The sequence below is a fragment of the Symphalangus syndactylus genome, chromosome 11 (assembly GCF_028878055.3).
Source record: "Symphalangus syndactylus isolate Jambi chromosome 11, NHGRI_mSymSyn1-v2.1_pri, whole genome shotgun sequence".
Taxonomy (NCBI): domain Eukaryota; kingdom Metazoa; phylum Chordata; class Mammalia; order Primates; family Hylobatidae; genus Symphalangus; species Symphalangus syndactylus.
This window is the reverse complement of record NC_072433.2, coordinates 46,873,393-46,893,990: the sequence shown is the minus strand read 5'-3', so window position 1 is coordinate 46,893,990 and position 20,598 is coordinate 46,873,393. Positions and strand designations below refer to the sequence as shown.

The window sequence follows — 20,598 nt, the reverse complement described above, 5'->3', positions numbered from 1 at the left end:
TCATTTTCCATAGCTTTTTATATATTGCTTTTAGGTAGTGAATATGACAAAGCAAGGAATCAATGGTTATAAATTTCTTTGCAGCTTTAGGAATATTTCTATATTAGATTTCTATCCTGAGGTACCTTCCAGGCACATCTGCATTGTTATTTGAGACAAAATCACCAAAGGATTTTAGTAACTCTTGGAAGATCTTTTCAATAATAATTAAAGTAGTATTAACAGTAGAGTAACAAGAAGAAGGAGGAAGAGCAGCAGCAGAGTCTGCCAGAGTCACCGCTCCCTCTGCAGCAGCAGCAATACCAACACAGTTATTAAGCTCCAGGCGTTGTTTTAAGTATTTCACATATATTCATTCATTAATCCTCACAATAACCTTATCATTTTGCAGATGATGAACCAGAGGCACCTGACTGTTTAGGCAACTTCCTTGTGGTTGGTATACAGCAAAGCTGAGACACAGTCAGTCGACTCCCAGAGTCTGGGCTCTTAATCACATACTAATCCTGCCCTTTAAGAACACTGACATTCTACACAACATAGGTGAAAATAATACCAGAAGGAGGATGAAATAAAAAAAACTATTTAGACATGTTACATTTTTCCTATCTAAATCAGGTTGCATATTACGAATGTTCTCCTTTTTTTCTGAAAAAAAAAATACACTTTTTCAAAATCTAAACCAAACCAATAAAAGCACATATCGACGTATAACTTTAATGTACTAATTTCAGTTTAGCTCATGATACAGGGTTGATTAGTACACTGATATTCTAGATAGGCAGTAAATTATTTCCTTATCTCAAATGTATGATCACTGAGATGTGAAAAAATTTCTAAAACCAAGTTTTCACTGTCATGCTATAGAAATTAAATTCTATCTTTATTACAGTATTTTGTTATTTATAAATAGTGACAGATAAATTAAGAAACCTTATATCCTTGTAAAGCATAAATGCTAATCTATTAAAATTGGTAAGAATCGAATGGTTAACCAAGTCTTCCAAAAGCTTATTTCTTTGCATTTCCTTCATATTTCTCTCTTTGTGCCACACTTCTTTATCTAGCCTGATGTTCCCACTTACACCACGTGCTCATGTATAACCTCATAGACTCTATGCTTCTTATACATGACGCCCAGTACCTAGCACAGCCGCCAGCACCTAGTAGGCACTCAATACACTTACTAAGCAGAATAATAAATTAGTGGGTTAGCAAATACAGAAACACTAATTGCCATAATCATTACTTTAATTTCCATAATGGTAAATGTGAGAAATATCATTAAAAGGTCAAGTTTACTGGCACATTTTTTTCCCCACTGCATTGATTTTTATCATTCAGGAGGCAAAAGTAGAGGTCTTTATTGTGCCAATTCAATGAAACTGATTTTCTGGTGAAGAGTGACAATCCTGAAAGAACTTATATCCAACAAACTACAGAATATTTCAAATGAAAATAAAAGAACGAAGGTAAGAGATCAATGGCTTTCTACATTTACAGTACAGCACCACACCTCCAAGATAATCAAGAAGTTCTATAAATGGAGATATCTGTCTTTAAATCCTTAGAAAATAGGAATTAAGTTAATTAATTTTTTTTCACAGAAGGTTTATAAAATATACCCTGGGCTTACCCCAAGCAAAAATTGTCCAGCGTAAAAAGAAAATATTAAGAAAAATCTCTGTTTCTTTAATGATATAATGATTTAAAGAAAATTTAACAGAGCAAGTATTTTTTATCATGACATAAAAATTACATAGGACATACTAAAATAGGCTCAGCACATATTTACAGGGTAAAATTATGCACTTCAAAGCCTAGCTGATTCTCAGCTGTGGTGACACATATTAGTAACACACGTATTATGAAATGAGCTATTTGGAGAAAAAGAAAATGCAGATCCTTAACCTCATATTATACCAGAAAATTCCAAATATGTGTGTGTGTGTGTGTGTGTGTGTGTGTATGCATTTTACTCAACTGATTAACAAGGATAGACTTTCTAAAATTAAATGGTAAATTCCACAGCAAAAATAAATAGGAAAACACTGGTAGATCTGAGTGTGTAAAGATTTTAAGTTCTGCTCATGAAGATATAGCAAAAGCAAAATTTAAAGGCAAACCAACTAGGAAAATATCAGAGAGGTTTTATACACTTAATATATAAAACATTCATGTAGACTGATAAGAAAAACCATAAAATCAAGATTAAATGGGCAAAAAAAATTACTAGACAATTCACAGAAGAGTCACTAAGAAATATGTTTCTAATAGAATATAAATGAAAACAAGTCTTGATTTATTATCTTATTAGGTTAGCAATGTTTTTGTTTTTAATAGGAATATTTAATGCCACAGAGGTTACAGGTAACACAAGCACCCTGTAGACTCCCAAATAAATCAATAAACTCTGTTAGTAATGAGCTCTGTAACCTTGAGTGAGTTGTTAAACTCTTATGGGCCTTAGTTTCCTCACCTATGCCACATAGTACCCATCTCAGAGAGATGTTAGGAGGATTACTTAGGATGATGTTTGTAAAAGGCAGAGCAGAGAATGTGACATATTTTAAGGCAGGTATTGTATTAGTGTTTCTGAAAATCAGTGTGACAACATGTATGAAAAGCCCTCTCAGACTCTATTACTACTCTCATATTCAACTTTACTAATATATGTAAGGATGAGAATAATTTCTATGTAAATTTGCTAGCACTTGTACTAATTCAATAAAAACATTTTAGCTTTAAGAAAGTCAGTTACTGGCCAAGCATGGTGGCTCATGACTGTAATCCCAGTACTTTGGGAGGCCAAGGCGGGCAGATTGCCTGAGCTCAGGAGTTTGAGACCAACCTGGGCAACATGGTGAAACCCCGTCTTTAATAAAAATACAAAAAATTAGCCGGGTGTGGTGGCAAGCACCTGTAGCCCCAGCTACTTGGGAGGCTGAGGCAGGAGGATTGCTTGAACCCTGGAGGCAGAGGTTGCAGTGAGCCGAGATAGTGCCACTGCACTCCAGCCTGGGCGACACAGCGAGACTCCATCTCCCCAGAAAAAAAAAGAAAGTCAGTTATTTATACATGAAGCTAAAGAAAGTCTTCCCAGGTGAAACCTTTAAAGTAATACTACATGTGCTTCCCGATGTTTATAATGCCTGCTGCACGGAAATCCCACTTTAGGTCACTAGCCATCACATGGGTAACATGAGAAAGATAATGAAAATATTGTTGAAGTTTCCTGAAGTGCAACAACTGAGAAATCTCTTAGCAACCAACATGTAAAAATATACCTCTACACTCTTATCTATTCATTTTATCTTGAACTGAGCAGTAAGAAAACCACGTGCTATCCTGAAGAGTCAACTGCATTTGAAGACAACGGATCAAAGAAAATCAAGACCTCAGTTTCCTATGTCCTTATATACACTAGGGGACACTTGATCAATGATTTTAAGTTTAAAAAGCGTTAGATTTCCAGGTTTACTCAGTAGCTTTTATATTTGAGATCAATTGGGCAAGAAATGTCATGAATAAAATCAAAGGCAAAAGGACTTATTTTGTTACATACACTGGAATTAGGAAGTAGTGTGTCAGAATAATTAGGTTGCCCTTAGAGAGAGAGAGACAGACAGACAGAAGTATTTCCTATAACTCTTATTAGTGAGCTACTGGATATCCACAGTCACTATCAAAGAGTAGGCCTCTATAAATAGAAGCAGAGATCAACAAGTAGATGAATGGTAAAGTAGGAACAGAAAGTGGAAGAACCATTTAAACATGTATTTGTCCCATAGTAAATGCTTTATGTGTATTTCCTTACCAGCTAATCCTTATAACATAAAAATAAAGAAATTAATACTCATGGAAGTTAAGAAAACTCAAATCACACAGGTAGTAAGTGGCAGACCTTACATTCAAACCCTGGACTGTCTGATTCCTAAGCTCATGATCCACAAACTCTTGACCTTTCACTACAGCACAAGAAAAATGTTATGAAAAGAAGAAAAAAAAAAAAAAAAAAGGAAGAGAAGCTAGGGAGAGAGAAAGTAGAAGAAAAAGATGATAATGTCAGAGAAATAATCCGTAACCCCATGGTTACAAGTTTGCTGGGTGTTAATAATAATTTAAAATATAATTTCTACAGGAAAATAAATTGGCTTCCAAACAATCACTTACCAAAGAACTTGGGGAACCGAAGAAATTAAGTTGGGAACTTCGTATATATATAACACTTTGGATATTTTAAAGTACTTCTGTATCTATTTTATCACTTTAAAAGTAGCTTGTTAGTGTTCCAAAGAAATTAAATAATACCCATCCCCAAAAGAAAAAGATCCTGCCAGGCATGGTGATCTGTGCCCATAGTCCCAGCTACTCAGGAGGCTGAGGTAGGAGGATCACTTGAGCCCAGGAGTTTGGGGCTCCACTGAGCTATGATCATACCACTGCACTCCAGCCTAGGTGACAGAGTGAAACTCTCTTGTTTCTTAAAAAAAATTCTGTTGTGAGATTCAAGCAAATTTTCATTAACCTGAGTATTCTGGGAGTTTGTGTATATTGGAGAGAAAGTTGTAGTTAACTAAAATTGCTTAATATTCAAGTTTACCAAGAGAATATATCTTGTTTTAACCATTAATGTTTATTAATGTTTTCAAAATATCCACCCTAAAAAATTATTGTATTCACCTGCCTCAAATTATACAGTAAGTAAAGTTCTAATCTTTAATGAGCCGGGATAATGTAGTAGTACCTGAATGAAGATCATCACTATGAATGTCTGATGTACAGGATAAGAAAAGTTAGTTGCATATATGGAAAAGACAAACTGAAGTCTAGAAGTCAGATTTTTTTTTTTTTTTTTTTTTTTTTTTTGAGATGGAGTCTTGCTCTGTCACCCAGGCTGGAGTGCAGTGGCACGATCTTGGCTCACTGCAACCTCCGCCTCCCAGGTTCAAGCCATTCTCCTGCCTCAGCCTTCTGAGTAATTGGGACTACAGGTGCGTGCCATCATGGCTGGCTAATTTTTTTGTATTTTTAGTAGAGATGGGGTTTCACTGTGTTAGCCAGGATAGTCTTGATCTCCTGACCTCATGATCTGCCTGCCTCGGCCTTCCAAAGTGCTGGGATTACAGGCGTGAGCCACCACACCTGGCCCTAGAAGTCAGATTTTTAAAAGCTGATATGTTAGTATCTCTTTTTAGGACATACTGAATAAAAACATATATTAAAGTTATATAATGGCCTTTATAATGGTTATCTAATGGTTTTAGAGTAATGTTATCATTAACTTTATATTTCTTTAGTTTTCTGAATCTCAAAAAAAATTTCAATTCAAACATCAAAGATTTTCAAGCAATTTTTTGAGACAGGGTCTCACTCTATCACCCAGGCTAGAGTGCACTGGTGCAATCATGGCTCACCACAACCTTGACCTCCAGGGCTCAAGTGATCCTCTGGCTTCAGCCTCCTGAGTAGCTGGGACTACAGCCATGCACCACCATGGTTGGCGGGCAGAGCTCAGGAGTTTGAGACCAGCCTGGGTAACATGGTGAAACCCTGTCTCTACCAAAAATACAAAAAATTAGCTGGGTGTGGTGGCATGCACCTGTAGTCCCATCTACTAGGGAGGCTAGTCGCGAACTCCTGGGCTCAAGCCATCTGCCTGCCTCAGCCTCCCCAAATGCTGGGACACAGGCGTGAGCCACTGCCCCAGCCTCAAGTGATTTTTAATGCAATAAACATAATCATGTGATGATGCATGAAGATGTCCCATAAGATTACAATACTGTATCTTCACATATAGACATCTTCACGTATAAACACTTCCTATGTTTAAATATGTTAGGTACACAGATACTTACCATTGTGTTACAATTGTCCACAGTACTCAGTATAGTACCATGTTCTAGAAGTTTGTAGTCTAGGAGCAATAGGCTATATCATATAGGCTAGGTATGTCGTAGGCTAAAAATCACCTAATGATACAATTCTCAGAATGTGGCCCTACCATTAAGCAATGAATGACTGTACTTTTAAGGTTATTTATTTTTGCAAAGAGCTCAAAAAAGGTACTCTGCTTTCTTTAGACTGGACTTACATGAATGGTTTCTAAACTTTCAAATTTGAATAACAGTTGAAGGTATAACTAATGATCATTTTATTCTAAGACACGTCAAATATATCTTAAGATATGTCTTAGGGGGTTTAAAGTGTACATGTTTATAATATATTTACCAGCTATATAGAAAATATTGATTTTCTAAAAGTATAAATTTTATAAGAGAAAAGGAAATACTGTGAATAATTAACTTATTTTTTAAGAGCACAGTGGGGAGTTCAGGCCTTGGTTCAGGAAATAGCATACTGTGTCTTTTCTTTAACAATTGAATAGAAGTCACAGAGTTTTGTTATATAATTATTTACTTAGGCATATATAAAGCAAAATATTATTAGACTTCACTGAGATACAAACTGGCCTGAATTAGTGAAAGTCATATACTATATTTTTAAAGATTCACTATTATATTATTTTCATGTAAAAATAGTAACCACAATTAGCTGCCCACAAAATGTTGTCAAGCAGAGATCCAACTGAGGCTCCTTTAATGAATAAAGACTTTTTAAGTAAATTTGTATCTGGAATCTTAATGAAAATCCATGGAAGTCTGATGGTTCTTAGGGCTAGTATACAATAGTTAAGAGCAACTAAATGATTCAATCTTCTGAGATGTTATTCGTCTTAACCAGCGGGTTGTTAACCAGATGACACAAAGCTAGGCTAGACTACTAATGAATATGCAATATTTCTTTTTTTCAGCTGGAGATATGTATGTGGTTTCATAGTATGCAACATACCTTCTGCATGTTCTCACTGCCTTTTCAGAAGATCAGCAGGGAAAAGAGAAACTGACTTTCTTTAATGGCAGCCCTGCAGTATTTCTTCTTCTTTTTGGTCGTGAAACAGAAATGGAGGCATGACCTGTACTACTTCTGTTCACTCTGGTCTTAATATAAGAAAATACTATCTTCACTCAAGACCTGTCTACATTCAACACATTTATTTTGGAAAGTTCAATGCTTTTTTACTGATACTATTGTCAATCTTTTTCTTTTTTTAAAGCTCAATTTGCTTATGTAGGGTGTAGTCAATTCCACCTTCTCAATTCACTAGCCTTGTCAATTTTATCTAGAGGTTTTGCTCAAACAGCATTCTTTCTAGTTGCACTAAACCCAGGCTGGATATATGGCAAAAAGCAGGATAAAGAAGGTTTTAATTTCATATCCCAGATCCCAGGTGCCAGTTTTTAGCCTCAGAATCACAGAAAAAAATTCCTCATGCTCATTTGTAATTCCAAATGTAGTACATAAAAACCTGTAATTCTAATGTTAAAATTCTTATACTTACATAAGTTAACTAGTACTCTACTAAAATATGTTTTACTTAACTGTATCAACAAAGCTTCTTTGTAATTATGCTAGTGAGACAGGAATAACATTCTAACGAGAGATAACCTTCCCAACTTGGGTTGATTCTAAGAAAACTATTTCATGTGTTGATCGAATCGTCGGCGCTGTCATGGCGGGTGTGCTGAAAGCCACTGGCTTTGTGGGATTGGCTGTGTGCAATACTCCACATGAGAGGCTAAGAATATTGTACACAAAGATTCTTGATGTTCTTGAGGAAATCCCTAAAAATGCAGCACATAGAAAGTATACAGAACAGATTACAAAAGAGAAGCTGGCTATGGTTAAAGCGGAACCAGATGTTAAAAAATTTGAAGACCAACTTCAAGGCGGTCAATTAGAAGAGGTGATTCTTCAGGCTGAACATGAACTAAATCTGGCAAGAAAAATGAGGGAGTGGAAACCATGGGAGCCATTAGTGGAAAAGCCTCCTGCCGATCAGTGGAAATGGCCAATATAATTATTAAGTGACTTTGGTGTGTTGATGGGAAACTGATGTAATTAAATATTCTGTTATATTAAGGGCATGTTCATATTACTGACATTTTATAATCAAGAAAAGTGATATAGAAAATATGTAGGAGACTGTTAAAATTGGTGATTATGGTAATATGGTCATGTGAATCCATGTTTGATTTATAAAGTATTCACACAAGTTATTTCAAAGATGATATTTCTATGAACAGAGAGGTCATGGGAAGATTTGAAAATTATTAAAGAAAAATTCCTACAGATCTTCAATGCAGAGACCATAATCAAAAAGTTAAGTTTCTTTAGTAGTATGTTCAATACATCATTAAATTTTTTAAGTTATTATCGCAAGGACGAAAAACCAAACACCGCATGTTCTCACTCATAGGTGGGAGTTGAACAATAACTCATGGACACAGGAAGGGGAACATCACACTCCGGGGACTGTTGTGGGGTGGGGGGAGGAGGGAGGGACAGCATTAGGAGATATACCTAATGCTAAATGACAAGTTAATGGGTGCAGCAAACCAACATGGCACATGGATACATATGTAACAAACCTGCACATTGTGCACATGTACCCTAAAACCTAACGTATAATAATAAAATAAAAACAAAAATAAAATCCAAAAAAAAATTTTTTAAGTTATCCTGAGGAAGAAAAGGTCTTTAACTATTATAGTCTAAACAAATTTATAGATCACTGTTTGAAGTAAATAATACGAGTGAATATTTTCAAATATGATAAAATAGCACAAGTGGCTGGTGATAAAATTTGAAATTATGGTTAACCTCAGCTGTGATCTTATGTATGTAAAGTAAAATTTAAATATATAATTATAGGTTGATTATAAAATCCATAAAGTCATTTTATTTTAGTCATTATTTGAATTATACCATTTACTCTATTTTCTTATAGTCTTAATTTTATTATATTTTGTTGTTACTGTATTATATTCGAAAACCTTCAAATTAGAATACGTTGTACAGTTGAAGAAATTGACTTGGTACTTAAAAGAAAGATTTCCCATTGCATAGAGGTTATTGGAGAAACTTTTCCTTTTGTTGCATTTGTGGAAGTTAGTTTTCTGGCCCGTGGCCTTTAATTTTCTTAATCAACATAATTACATTAGGATAGAGGTAGAGTTTCTGTAAAAGAGACATTAAGAATTCGTGAAATTTATATCTGGCATACGGATAGGCTTATATTCAAAACATCTTAGTCATACGACTATAAATTAAAAGTGGAATCACCAAAAAAAAAAAAAGAAAAAAAAAACTATTTCATGTGTCTCCCCCGCCCCCCACCGCTTTGGAAATTCTAAAAGCAAAGCCTATAAATAATATCAATACCTTGTCAAAAAGCTGTCCCTTTAAAGGAGGAAGAAAATGTTTCTTCATGTTCTTAAATTAGCATTAGGTATATATGGAGACCCAGAAAATATAGTTAGGAAAGGAGCAAACTGAAAACAGCATTAACTTAGTTTTCACTTATTTGGTTAGCTTCTGCCTGTTCTTACATATCATTTTATGTAAAGCTCAAATTGGAAATCTGTCCTGTGAAATATTCTTCCCTAATGGAATATTTTTTAAAAACCGAAGATGATTACTCTTATGGCACAAATTTATTAGCATTTATGCAGTAATGCTAGAAACAACAAAAATCATAACAGTATTTTATACAGTAGGCAGTTTTTTTAGTGCAGGTACAGTATTTACAGTTAGCCTATTTCATAATATTTTGCCATAAAGGAATTCTGACTCTAAAGTGATAGTTTTTTTTATGTAAATGCTAATAACATTTAAAATTTGAACAAGGAATGTTGCAGGAAGATGCATAATGCTTTTTCTGTGTTTATCAAATTTGTCTTCATTTCAAAGTGTCGAAGAGTACTATGATTCAGCTCAAGTTGTAGGAGAATATGAAAAATAATTCTTCAAAGAATAATGAATAATGATCCTATTAAACCTCCAACTAAAATTGCCAATATGTATTTATTGGAAAGAAGAGGACTTTGAGGTGACCAATACATTTTGGCAAGTGGTTTACTAAAGGTATGACCAAGCATGACTGTTACTGTTTTCTTAAGTCAGAATTTTTAATATATCATATAAAAGTAACTTAAAGTTTCTATAATCTTCTGCAAGAAACCTATATAGTAAGCCAAATGCAGCCCCCTAAATGATCACAAATGGTACCCATACCTATTTCACTTTCTTTCCAGAAGCTGTCCATCATCATTCAGTGAAATAATATATTAATATACCACTAGATACTAAGAAACTCCCTAAAGACCTCTTAAGAGCATGAAACACCACTCAAATCCAACAAAAACACCAGCAAAGGCATATTTATTTCTAATAGCTTAATAACAAGGAAAAAATACCATTCCCAATCTTCTCCACTTACCCAGGAGTTTTGCGATGATATAAAGCGCTTGTCCCCAAAGAAACAGTTTTCCATCACGGCCACAGTTGCTAGGAAATCGTTTTTGACTACCAGGGTTATTTTTTTCATATTCTACAAAGTCAGCTGGCACATAATAGTACTTTGGTACAACAGGATATCCTAGAGAGTTTAAAAATAAGTATTTAAAATATAACAAATCTGTATTAGTCCATTCTCATGCTACTAATAAAGATATACCCAAGACTGGGTAATTTATAAAGGAAAAAGTTTTAATGGCCTCACAGTTCCACATGGCTGGGGAGGCCTCATGATCATCGTGGAAGGTGAAGGAAGAGCAAAGGTATGTTTTACTTGGCAGCAGGCAAGAGGGCTTATGCATTTACAAAACCATCAGATCTCCTGAGACTTATTCACTACTATGAGAACAGTATGGGGGAAACCGCCCCCATGATTCAATTATCTCCACCTGGCCCTACCTTTGACACATGGGAATTACTATAATTCAAGGTGAGCTTTGGGTGGGGATACAGCCAAACCATATCAAAATTAGTGTCTTTCCCAAAATTTCTCTTCAAGACACTGTAATGATTAGAAAGCAGGGAAAGAGAATTCTTATACAGGAGGCAACATATTTGATAAGCTATAGAAAGCTGGATATTCTGGTTCCTTTCAGATATCGCCAGTGAAAATCATGGAGAAAAAAATTGACTTAAAACACTAATTCAACAGCAGATTGTTATGCTTTGGCTAACAATGAGTACATAATCTCCCTCAACAACATTTAATTTTAATACCTTTAAATGAATCAACAAATACATAGTATGCAAATATTTAGAGCCATAGAGGAAGCTATTTTTAATAGGATTAGTCTGTAGAAGCTTCACAAACGAGATACTGTGTAATCTTAAATGAAGAATTATAACTCTGAGCCATTGCTAGAGCAAAGAAATCCCCGTTTAAACATTAAGCCCATTATCTACCATTCAGCATCACTGAAGAGAAAAAGCTATCCTCCCCGTGACCATTTAAAAATGGGTTGGTAGGAACTAAAATTATTATTTAAGAGTAGAATCTTTGTGGATGATATAATGAGAAAATAATCAACAATCTATGTAGGATGCTACAGGAGACTTTCTGCAATATTAGCCCACAGTAAACTTAATTTTTCTAATGAAATTGCACAGATTTCCCTAAAATTTTGCTTCCTTACATATCAATCAACAATATTTGTGTTTAAAATCAGTAAGAAGGTCTATGATATACAGATAATACTTTGAACATCACTCTCTGAACATGATGAAGCCTGAAGTGAGGTACATTAAACTACTACACACCAATGCATCAAGGATCTAATACTAAATATTAAAAGATCTGCTTCAAAGGATTTCAAATATTACATGCATTACAAAATTTAATACATTATTTCTCACATTGGACAAGTGATTATTTGCAGCATAAAGACAAAGATAACTTTTAAAAATTAATATTCACTTTGAAATCAATGTTTATCCATAAACATTTCACAACTTTTAACATTACAAGCATGTTAGTGAGCATATAATATGAAGTATTTACTCTGAGATATCTGTGGAAAACCCCAAAGAATATCACAAATTTCATGTGAGAAAGGAATGGGGCTCAGTGCTGTGATTGTCAATACTTTAAAGCTCCAAACACATCTAGAACATCTCATTTGGAATTCCTTTGAAAACTGGCTTTCCAGTTATACAGAAAATTCAGTTATGTTTTTTGAGGGTCCCTGCTGGTGTTTGACTGAAACCAATATACCCTTACTCCTAAGACTGGGCCTTCTGACCATTTCTAAAATATTAAATCCATCCTCAAAGGATGATGTTTTAGCACTATGGCAGATGTTCAAAATACAATGCTAAGGACCCTAGAAAAAACTCCAAAGAGGGGGCCAGGATATTCTCGGCAATTCTAGTGCCTTTAGACAAGAGCAGAACCTCTCCAGGTAGCCCTCCGCAGGGGGAGCACTCACCTGACTATAGCATTTTTGGTGACCTGGATAAAAACTAGTCACTTTCTATACAGAGTAATGGAGTTACATAGTAAATAACAGATGGAGGAACTCAGTCCACCTGACAAACTATTTTGGAATGACTATAGCCATGCCCACCTAGATTCATCTCCATCTTTGTCTTGCTTAATGTTCTTTCTGATTTCATATCAGGGATCATTCATTTTTTTAATTTAATATAAATTATTGTTTTTGACAAAGGACTCACTTATACATTTCAAATAAACGTTCAGGAAATGTTGGTAGGAAGAATTTCTTAAAAAAACAACTATACCTTCTGTGGTCTGATGAAGTACTGGAGTCAAAAGATCCTGATATTCCTGTACTTGCTTAGGATTGCCTCTAAAAACTCCTAAAACATAAAATATAAAATCCAATAGCAGCTGAGCTTAATAAGGATCTCAAAAATTTTACCTTAGAAAAAATATATTAGCCCAGTTACAATTATTTTGGTAATTTTCTATGCAAATGGTAAAATTAAAGTGGAAAAAAAATAATGCAAATCTGTGTGATATTTTTCCAAGAAATTGGTTTTAGAAAGTCATGTTAGCATTTAGAATTGAAAACTGAATTTTAATTGAATTTTCCCTATTCCTAAGTATAAATGTAACAGACATTCACATTATCATGGATTACAGTATTAATGATTTCTACTAATAAGAATTTTTCTTTGTAAATATGAATAATATATATGCTATCATTTTTTAAATGCTTCCAAGTGTTTTTTTAATTCTTTAAATGATTTAGCATTCACTCAGAAAGCAAAAGAGTAGTATATACAAATGCAGGGTAATTAACATCACTGAAGTGCAGTCTATTTTTCTAGCTGAAAAGAGTCATATTTCATTTCTGCTCTTCTTTAAACCACTTAAATCCTATAGCTTAAATTTCAGGAAAAAGCTTACTTACCATCAATCATCATATAAAGGAAGAATATGGGAAATTCACATTCAATGCCATCAAATAGCTAAAACAGAAAATAAAACATTAAATTTTTCACTAACAATTAAATTATTATTATTATTTTGAGACAAGATCTCACTCTGTGGCCCAGGCTGGAGTGCAGTGGCACAATCACGGCTCTCTGCAGCCTTGTCCTCCTGGGCTCAAGGGATCCTTTTTTCCTGCCTCAGCCTCCCAAGTGGCTGGGACTATAGACACAAACAACTATATCTGGCTCTCTCTCTCTCTCTGTCTCTGTTTCTTTTTCTTTCTTTCTTTTTTCTCAGAGATGTGGTCTCCTCCCTGTGTTGCCCAGGCTGGGCAAACCCCTGGCCTCAAGAGATCCTCTTATCTTGGCCTCCCAAAGTGCTGGGATTACAGGCATTACAGGCATGAACCACTGTGCCCAGCCAATAACAATTAAATTAGAAGAACTATAGTTAGGCGATATGTCAAAGATTTATTTATAGCAATAAAGTTGAACTGATTTTGTAAGCAGTTTCCTTGTTCTTTTTAAAAAAAAAAAAATTTCCTCAGGTCTTATTATTCAAAAGCTCACTCATTCAGTCCATCAAACTGCAGTCCTTCAATAAATATTTACTGAATACTTACTAATTCCTGGAACCAACTAGACAGAGAGCTACTAAGACAAAAGACAGAGAACTTCCCTCAGAGGCTCACAGCCTAATAGGGAGGCCAGCATGTAAATAAACAACTACTATGCAGTAGGAAATATCTACACATAGTACATCAGGCTCATAGGGAGTGGAACACCTGAGTCTGCCTTGGAATCAGGGAATGTTTATAGGAAAGGAGATGTTTCAGCTAGATGGACTTCACTGGGGAGATGAGCTAAGGTAACTCAAGGCAAAGGAAGTAACAGTTACAAACCACAGATGCACAGAATCACAAAGTATGTTAAAGAATCTACCAGCAATTCAGTATTTCTGGAATAAGCAAGGACGAAGTAGTGAAAACTGAAACCCAACAGATGGGCCAGGCCAGCCAGATCAGGAAGGGCCTTGCAGGTCATGCTAAGTGGCTAAGACTTTGGTCTGGAAATAAAAGAGAACCACAGGTGAATACTCAGCAGGATCAGATTTACTCATTATATTTACTTGCTAGACTGAGCAGCTGGTAACACTGAAGAGAGTTGTAGGGCAAAAAACAGGACCAGCTGGAATTCTGCTGGAGCAAAATCCAAAGAGAAAAGATGACAACCTAAACTGAGGTTTCTCAACTTCGGCACTACTGACATTGTGGCCAAATAATTCTTTATTGTTGGGCTGTCCTGTGTGGTGCAGGAATGTTTAGTAGCATCCCTAGTATCTACCTTCCAGATGTGAGTAGTACCTATTATATTGTGATAACCCAAAATGTCTGCAGACATTGTCAAATATCTCCTGGAGGGCAAAATCGCTCCAGATCCACTAGCTTAAACCAGGGAGTAATAGAGAGGAAAAAACAGAATTTTAGGATTTTTAGGAGGCTAAATCTGCCAGGCTTGGTGATTGACAAAGGTAGATGGGTGAGAAGGAAGTGCCTAGAATGACTCTCAAGTATAGGGCTTGGGCACAGGAGTGGAAACTGAATACAGGCAAACTGTAAGACATCTAAGCGAGGATGTCCACAAGGCAGCTGCATACAGGGGGTGGGCACTTGAGGAGAGGTATGAGTTAGGGATGGAGATCTGTGGTTAATAGCTACAGCTGAAGCTGAGAGTTCACAGCCAGAATGAAGACAGCTAGGACTGTGGATGGACCCTAGGAGAAGAGCAATGTTTAAGAGGGGGCAGAAGAAGAGGAACCCGCAAAGGAGACTAAGAAGTAAGTGAGAGAAGTGGAGAATAAAGAATGGGGTCACAGCCAATGGAGAATGTTCCAACAAACAAGACTCAGCAAAGACACTCAAATGCCAAGAAGTTCTGTGAAATGAGATCAGAAAAGCATCCACTCCGACTCAGTAATGTAAATGGATTGAAGCCAGCACAGCTACTGGGGAGTGCTCAGAAGTAAGCCAGTTTGTAAGGGGAAAGAGTAAGCGGGATGTAAACAATGAGACACCAAGTAGAGGCCATGCTTTTCAGATGTGTGGCACCAAGAGAAAGAGGATGGAGGTGGACAGGGAAAGGGCTGAGGAAGGGTTTCCTTTGGTTTCTTAATGATAAATATCAATGTGCTTAATGAAGAAAAAAGCTAATTTAAGTTGGGGAAACAAGACAGAGAAGGTAAAAATGGGGAAGATGAGGAAAAAAAAAGAAAGAGAAATAGATATCCTTCTATCACAGAAGAAAACAAGTGAGGATGTCAAGAAAGTAAAAGAGAATAGGATGGGGTATACACAGGATGGGTTAGCCTTAGAAAGAACAGAGAGCTCCTTCTGTGAGGCAAGAGAGATGGAGGTAAGTATGGATGAAGGAAAGACACAGTGGAGGAGGCCATGCAGAAATGAAAGGCTATCAAGTAGAATATAAAAAGGAAAGTCTGCGAACTTGAGTACAAACAGGAAAAAGCTGGAAAAGCTTTCATGGGAAGTTCCTGGCAGAGTCAGATAGCAGGTCTGACAAGAACTGACAGCAATGATGAGGCTGAACCAAGACAGATCTCCTGACTGTGGGGCACCTCCTACCCACAGTGCTGTGGCTTTCCTTGGTGGTGCTCAGCAGAAGGTGCAGAAAGCTTGCTGGACAGATCCAAAGCAAGAAAGCTTGCTGGACAGATCCAAAGTTGGAAGTGTGCGAGGTGGTAGTTAGTTGCAGGTGGTCCAATTCAAATGTAAGTGCTGTAAATATTGGCACAGAAAATGTATTAAATAGGGAAGAAACATTTGAAGATGTTTAAGAGATAAATGGATCTTTTGGCCCAACCTAACAGATTGTAACACTGCCAACACTGCTGAAAATTTCAAAAGTGCACACAATAAAATGGTTTCCAAATGACAGTCAACTGTGAAATTAAATAAAGCTGGGTATGGTGGTGTATGCCTGTAGTCCCAGCTACTTGGGAGGCCAAGGCAGGAGAATCACTTGAGCCCTGGAGTTCCAGTCCAGCCTGGGCAACATAGTGGGTCTGGTCTCTACTTAAAAAAAAAAAAAAAAAAGAAGTTGTTAAATAAAATGATAAATAGCTTGTCTAGTTTTTCTGCAAAAGTGTATGTTAAATTTTAAAATAGTATGTTAATTGCCAAACAACTTAAAAGGCATAATGTTGCCTACACATTTTCTACATACAGATTCCTAGGGACCTTACCTACCTTCAGTGAGTGAGCCAATTATGCCCATGCATACGAAATACCTTTCAGCCGGGCACAGTGGCTCACGCTTGTAATCCCAGCACTTTGGGAGGCCGAGGAGGGCAGATCACTTGGTCTGGAGTTCAAGACCAGCCTGGCCAACGTGGGGAAACTCCATCTCTACTAAAACCACAAAAAAATTAGCTGGACATTGTGGCACGTGCCTGTAATCCCAGCTACTCAGGAGGCTGAGGCAGGAGAATTGCTTGAACCCAGGAGGTGGAGGTTACAGTGAGCTGAGATCATGCCACTGCTCTCCAGCCTGGGCAACAGAGCAAGAGTCCATCTCAAAAGGAAAGAAACAAAAAAACAAAATACCTTTCAATACACTATATTAAAGCAAAGTCCTCAGCAATGTGCATGACTTCTTACTTTTTGGGGGTGCTATTTTCTAGATGGCTTAAAAGCAGCTAGTATAAAACTACATATAGTGGTATGTGTGTTTTGAAATACAAAATATTTTAAAACTAAGTATTTAGAGGACTATATTTTAAAAGAAAGTGTCTAAATGAAACAGATAAAGGAAGATGGAATGGCCTATCAGTTTTAATAAAAGAATTTGCTTAATAGATTGAAAGGAATATTACAAACAGATATTTAATATTATATAAGACAAATAGTATGGATCAGGTAAGCATAGGACTGCAAATGCAATAGAAAAATTATTCACCCAATAAATCAACATGGCCCATTATTAATAAATACCTCACTGGTAATAAGAGCTAACACTTACTGAGCATTCACTATGTGCCAAGCACTATTCTAAGCACTTTTATGTAAGTTATTTAATCGTCAAAAGAACCTCGTGATATAGGTACTATTATTATTTTACCAATGAAAAAAATTAAACACAGAGAGAGGTTAATTAACTGGCTGAGGGCCACAAAGCTAGTAAGTAGCAGAGCCAGAATTCAAACCCAATGGTCTGTCTCCTGAATCTGTGCTTTTGATTGCTCTGATATGCGATTACCATGGAATATTTTTTAATACCTTAATTTCAGCTGGCTTGTAGTAGCATCTGTTGGGATCTTCCAATGATGTTCTATACCCATCTCTCAAGAAACGTTTAAATCCATATTTTCCTTTTAATTTTCTAACCACTTTATCAAGTGTCTGGCTAAACAGAACTTCATCATCCAGGGCAAATGCAGGATAACTGATGCAGGGGAGCAGGGCAGCATCTGTGTTCTGGAGGCAATGAGAAAGAGAGACTGTGAGTGTCCACAGCGATGTGATCAACACAGCCCAAGGAGAATGATAGAGATGAAAAGCCAGTGAGGTTATGCAGTCAAAAGTGAGCACGCGGCCGGGCGCGGTGGCTCACGCCTGTAATCCCAGCACTTTGGGAGGCCAAGGCGAGTGGATCACGAGGTCAAGAGATCAAGACCACGGTGAAACCCCGTCTCTACTAAAAATACAAAAAATTAGCCGGGCCTGGTGGCAGGCGCCTGTAGTCCCAGCTACTCGGGAGACTGAGGCAGGAGAATGGCGTGAACCCAGGAGGCGGAGCTTGCAGTGAGCCGAGATCGCACCACTGCACTCCAGCCTGGGTGACAGATCGAGACTCCGTCTCAAAAAAACTGCTCCCAGGATCAGACAGATGTTTCTATGGCATGTTCCAGGAAACCTTACAGAGGAGATAAAACTTTATTTGTTGATAGTATTTTCAAGGTTCAATGGGCTCAAATGTCAAAATATTAATTAAAATGGTGTGCAAAAATTTAATAGTTGTCACAACTTAGTCTTTCCCAACAATTTGCTTGTAATAATGAAAAAGCCTAAATGTCCAACAATTAGTTGAGTAAATTAGCAACTATTAAAATTTATATTGTAGAAATCTGTTTACTGGTATGGGACAATATCCATTCACAGAGCTAGGTTATCAATCAATATAAAAAGTACTCTTATAGCTTTGTAAAATAAAAATATTATATATATGTCTAAAAATAAGTGAAAACATATATACCGAAATGTTGTCAAGATTGTATTAGAATAGTGGCATGAGTGGGTATTATATTATTTGCTTATTTGGGGAGCTTTTTTTTTTTTTTAATGATAATCTTACATTACTTATACAAAAGAGTTGTTTTGAATAACTAAATTATTCCACTTTGGGTGTTCTCTAAATAACAGAACCACAAATAGTCCCTAGAAAATTCTGCAATCAGGTAGGATAAGCATACAAAAGTTCATCAGGCAAGGGGAAAAAGTGAATTGAATGAGAGAAAAGAAATAAGGAATGGAAGGTTATTTTATCCAAAAGATATATACACTATGAAAAATATTTTTCTAATATACCATGGCAAAAAAAATAATTCACCTTGGCCTAATGTTGCTACTCCCCCAAAAGAAAAGTCTATTTTTCTATTCTCCTGCAAAAGATTCAAAGGCCAAAGCAGCCCTGTCCACAACTCTTGTCCACTTCCTAAGACCTCCCCAGGCCAGAGGAGTAAGGGGCAATATCTATCATGTCTTCTTACCCCTTCTGGAAGACCACTAACATTTTAGAGTACTTTATTGGAAACTACATAGAAATCATAAACAATAGTTCATGATAAATTTATCATTATTAAATGTCTCACATGTGATCTTGATTCTCTGGGTAAGAGCGAGCACAAAGTTTGCCTGTTGCGATTGTGAGCATCGAGATCCACAAATATAACTGACCACGAACAGCCCTGGAAAGAGAAAAAGAAAAACATTTCCTAAATTAAGAAAAAAGACTTGAAGAACTTTGGCATTTTGACTGTGAAAACTTCCCAAAAATACTGACATTGACTGCATCTTGAGTGTGGAGTTCCAGAAGATTTAAATTTTGTTTGTACTTTCAATATTTCTCAAATATCCTGCAATAAACATTAATTTTATAATCATAAAAATGTTATTTTTATGTTTTCCCTAGTTTTCATTGACTTTCTTATAAATCAAAATGTACTGATTACAAGATAGCCAATATATTAGTGACATTTATTTTAATGAAAATACAATTAGTTTAGATTCATAAAATCTGAGTTGTACATTCCTCATAAATATTGCCTATATGATCAAACTAAACAAATTTAGATACAATCTAGATGAATGTAAAAGAATACTGGATTAAAATATGAAGACAGGAGAATCTCAAATAACAATAAAGCAACTAATCTGAACTAATATTCACCACATCAGGCACTATGCTTTATGTGTCACATGGATTGTCTCATTTAATATCCGTATGTAGATATTGTTTTCCTCATTTTACTGAAAAGGACATTAAGACTTTCTTTAACAGAGCAAAGGTTCAAAATCAAGTCTCTGACACAGAGGCCCATTCTTTAAACACTAGATTATACAATTCCCCCATATATATATATATTTTATACAATTCCCCATATATATATATATATATGCACACACACATATATATATTTCAAGTAAGAAAAAAAAGCTTGAATAAAACAAATAGGTGTAACAGAAAATGTTAATCTATCTGCTAACCAGGTTAAAACTAGTGCATTCCATATTCAGCAGCTTTACTGGGGAGCTAAATATTTGAAATCACATAGAACGGGATGGGAATAAGGAGAATACTCAGAAAAATACATGGGGAAAGGGAGAAGAGAATTATAAATTTCATGTTACTTTAATACTATTTTCTGAATCTCATCCCAATTCTCACCAACTTCACAGATGCATTCAAACTGAAACAAAAATATCTCCGACCAATCACTAGACTGAACTTCAAAATCTAGCAGCACCAGACCCCATATCCAGATGTCAGATTCACTAGAGGTATTTTTTTCCTAGTAGCCCATGTTTGTACATGAAAATTAGCTCATAAAATAGAATGATTTGTCATTCAGAATACCATTTTAAACTCTTTTTAAAATCTGACAAGTAAACTAATAAATGAACAGTGATTCGGTGAGGCTGTCTCTCAACCACCAGATGAATGGTAAACTGTCCTTTCTATTACTCTGGAGTTCCAACCTCCCATCTCTAC

At 35.9% G+C, this 20,598-nt stretch overlaps 2 protein-coding genes across 8 annotated transcripts in view; one reads left to right on the top strand and one right to left on the bottom strand.

The window, feature by feature from the left end:
- PHKB (phosphorylase kinase regulatory subunit beta) overlaps positions 1–20,598 on the bottom strand; it is a 239,098-nt gene that overhangs the window by 91,633 nt on the left and 126,867 nt on the right. For all 6 annotated transcript variants that reach the window (XM_055233310.2, XM_055233313.1, XM_055233309.2 and 3 more), the window contains 5 exons: positions 19,199–19,294; positions 17,607–17,804; positions 13,293–13,350; positions 12,658–12,735; positions 10,343–10,501 (listed from right to left, as the gene is read on the bottom strand). In XM_055233310.2, coding sequence (XP_055089285.1) covers positions 10,343–10,501; positions 12,658–12,735; positions 13,293–13,350; positions 17,607–17,804; positions 19,199–19,294 — 589 coding nt within the window. The remainder of the gene's footprint in view (positions 1–10,342; positions 10,502–12,657; positions 12,736–13,292; positions 13,351–17,606; positions 17,805–19,198; positions 19,295–20,598) is intronic.
- On the top strand, positions 7,574–8,304 carry LOC129457809 (NADH dehydrogenase [ubiquinone] 1 alpha subcomplex subunit 5-like). 2 transcript variants are annotated; one of them, XM_055233317.2, is made up of 2 exons: positions 7,574–7,635; positions 7,753–8,304. In XM_055233317.2, exons 1-2 carry the CDS (start codon positions 7,574–7,576, stop codon positions 7,919–7,921), a joined length of 231 nt encoding a protein of 76 aa, XP_055089292.1. In that variant the 3' UTR covers positions 7,922–8,304. The 2 variants fall into 2 exon arrangements, with proteins under 2 accessions (XP_055089292.1, XP_055089290.1); XM_055233315.2 differs by having other exon boundaries at positions 7,574–8,290.